The following is a 1,069-nucleotide window of genomic DNA, read 5'->3' on the forward strand; positions in this document are numbered from 1 at the left end:
ACTCTGCAAGTCGGTCTTAATAAGTGTGCACCGGATCTGTCCTCACATGTTCATCATGTGTCATCGGAGTTCTAGGCAGATTAAGTGGCTACATTCATTCGGTCTAGTTCGTCTGCAGAATGTGTTTCTTGTTGCCGCTGTGGCACCGTGAAGCCGCCACAAACATGAAGTAACTATAAACGAGCTGCTCAATTATGACAAGCCAGTGGTTCCGCCTATCCAGGGACGCCTGTCGATCCCCTTACTTTCTAACCATTACTACCCTTTTCGCTTTTTCAGCCAATCGATTGAATCCGTCCGTCGTTTGTAAGATGACATCCAAACCACGCAGAGAAGCCACTGTTTTATATAGCATATTTTTTCTTGATTCCACGTTCGACGCAACTCGGAAGCATTGGAATTACTGCAAATTGTTGGCACCATGGATATTGGCCTATCCTTGGTATAATGAACGGTTCTGTTTGTCTCTCCAAAGCGGTACGTTTTTTCCGCTGCTGACCGTTCTGATGTTTTACTTCAGCGTCTTCCAACTGTTATATCTCGGGTTCCGTAAACTTTGGTGAAAGTGTGGAGGATGAATGGTTTGTCGTTTGGTTGCTCTACCAACTGACAACTTACGACCAAAACATTGTGATCCAGTATGTTCTTGCACCCTTACTTCAGTTAGCTTTCTTAGGGTTGAAGATGAAGATGGTGAATTTCTACTGATAGAAGCAGCCGACTTCCTACCGAAGTGGCTAACTCCCGAGAATTCGAGTAATCGGGTATGTTCTTTGTCATGATTCTCTAGCAGAATTTCCGTTGTTTTAGATTTGGATTTGGAATGGACAGGTCGGTTGGTTGGAACAGGAAAAACCCGGTTCTCTTTGTCAGACTGAGGCTTTGCGAATAATGCGAAACGAAAGCTTGGTTAATTCTATCTCGTTGAAGTTCTCTGAGATGGTTAACCGTGCCATTAGTAAGAAAATCAAGGGGTAGGTGTAGTACTTTCTTGTTTCTGTTTACTCCGTTTATCCCGTTCTTGTTCGGCTTGGGGCGAGATGGCCCAAGTGACTAGAGCGCGAATTTA

The 1,069-nt window shown here is 44.3% G+C and overlaps 1 protein-coding gene across 1 annotated transcript in view; it reads left to right on the plus strand.

Moving 5' to 3' along the window:
- Window positions 1–279: 279 nt before the first annotated feature.
- The window catches only part of T265_02087 (hypothetical protein), a gene marked incomplete at both ends in the record, with an annotated part of 23,870 nt that continues 23,080 nt past the window's right edge, over window positions 280–1,069 (plus strand). Inside the window, 4 exons of the mRNA XM_009166246.1 lie at window positions 280–477; window positions 521–638; window positions 677–764; window positions 811–974. Of these exons, the coding sequence (XP_009164510.1) occupies window positions 312–477; window positions 521–638; window positions 677–764; window positions 811–974 (536 nt within the window). The remainder of the gene's footprint in view (window positions 478–520; window positions 639–676; window positions 765–810; window positions 975–1,069) is intronic.

This window comes from Opisthorchis viverrini, assembly GCF_000715545.1.
Source record: "Opisthorchis viverrini unplaced genomic scaffold opera_v5_24, whole genome shotgun sequence".
Taxonomy (NCBI): Eukaryota; Metazoa; Platyhelminthes; class Trematoda; order Opisthorchiida; family Opisthorchiidae; genus Opisthorchis; species Opisthorchis viverrini.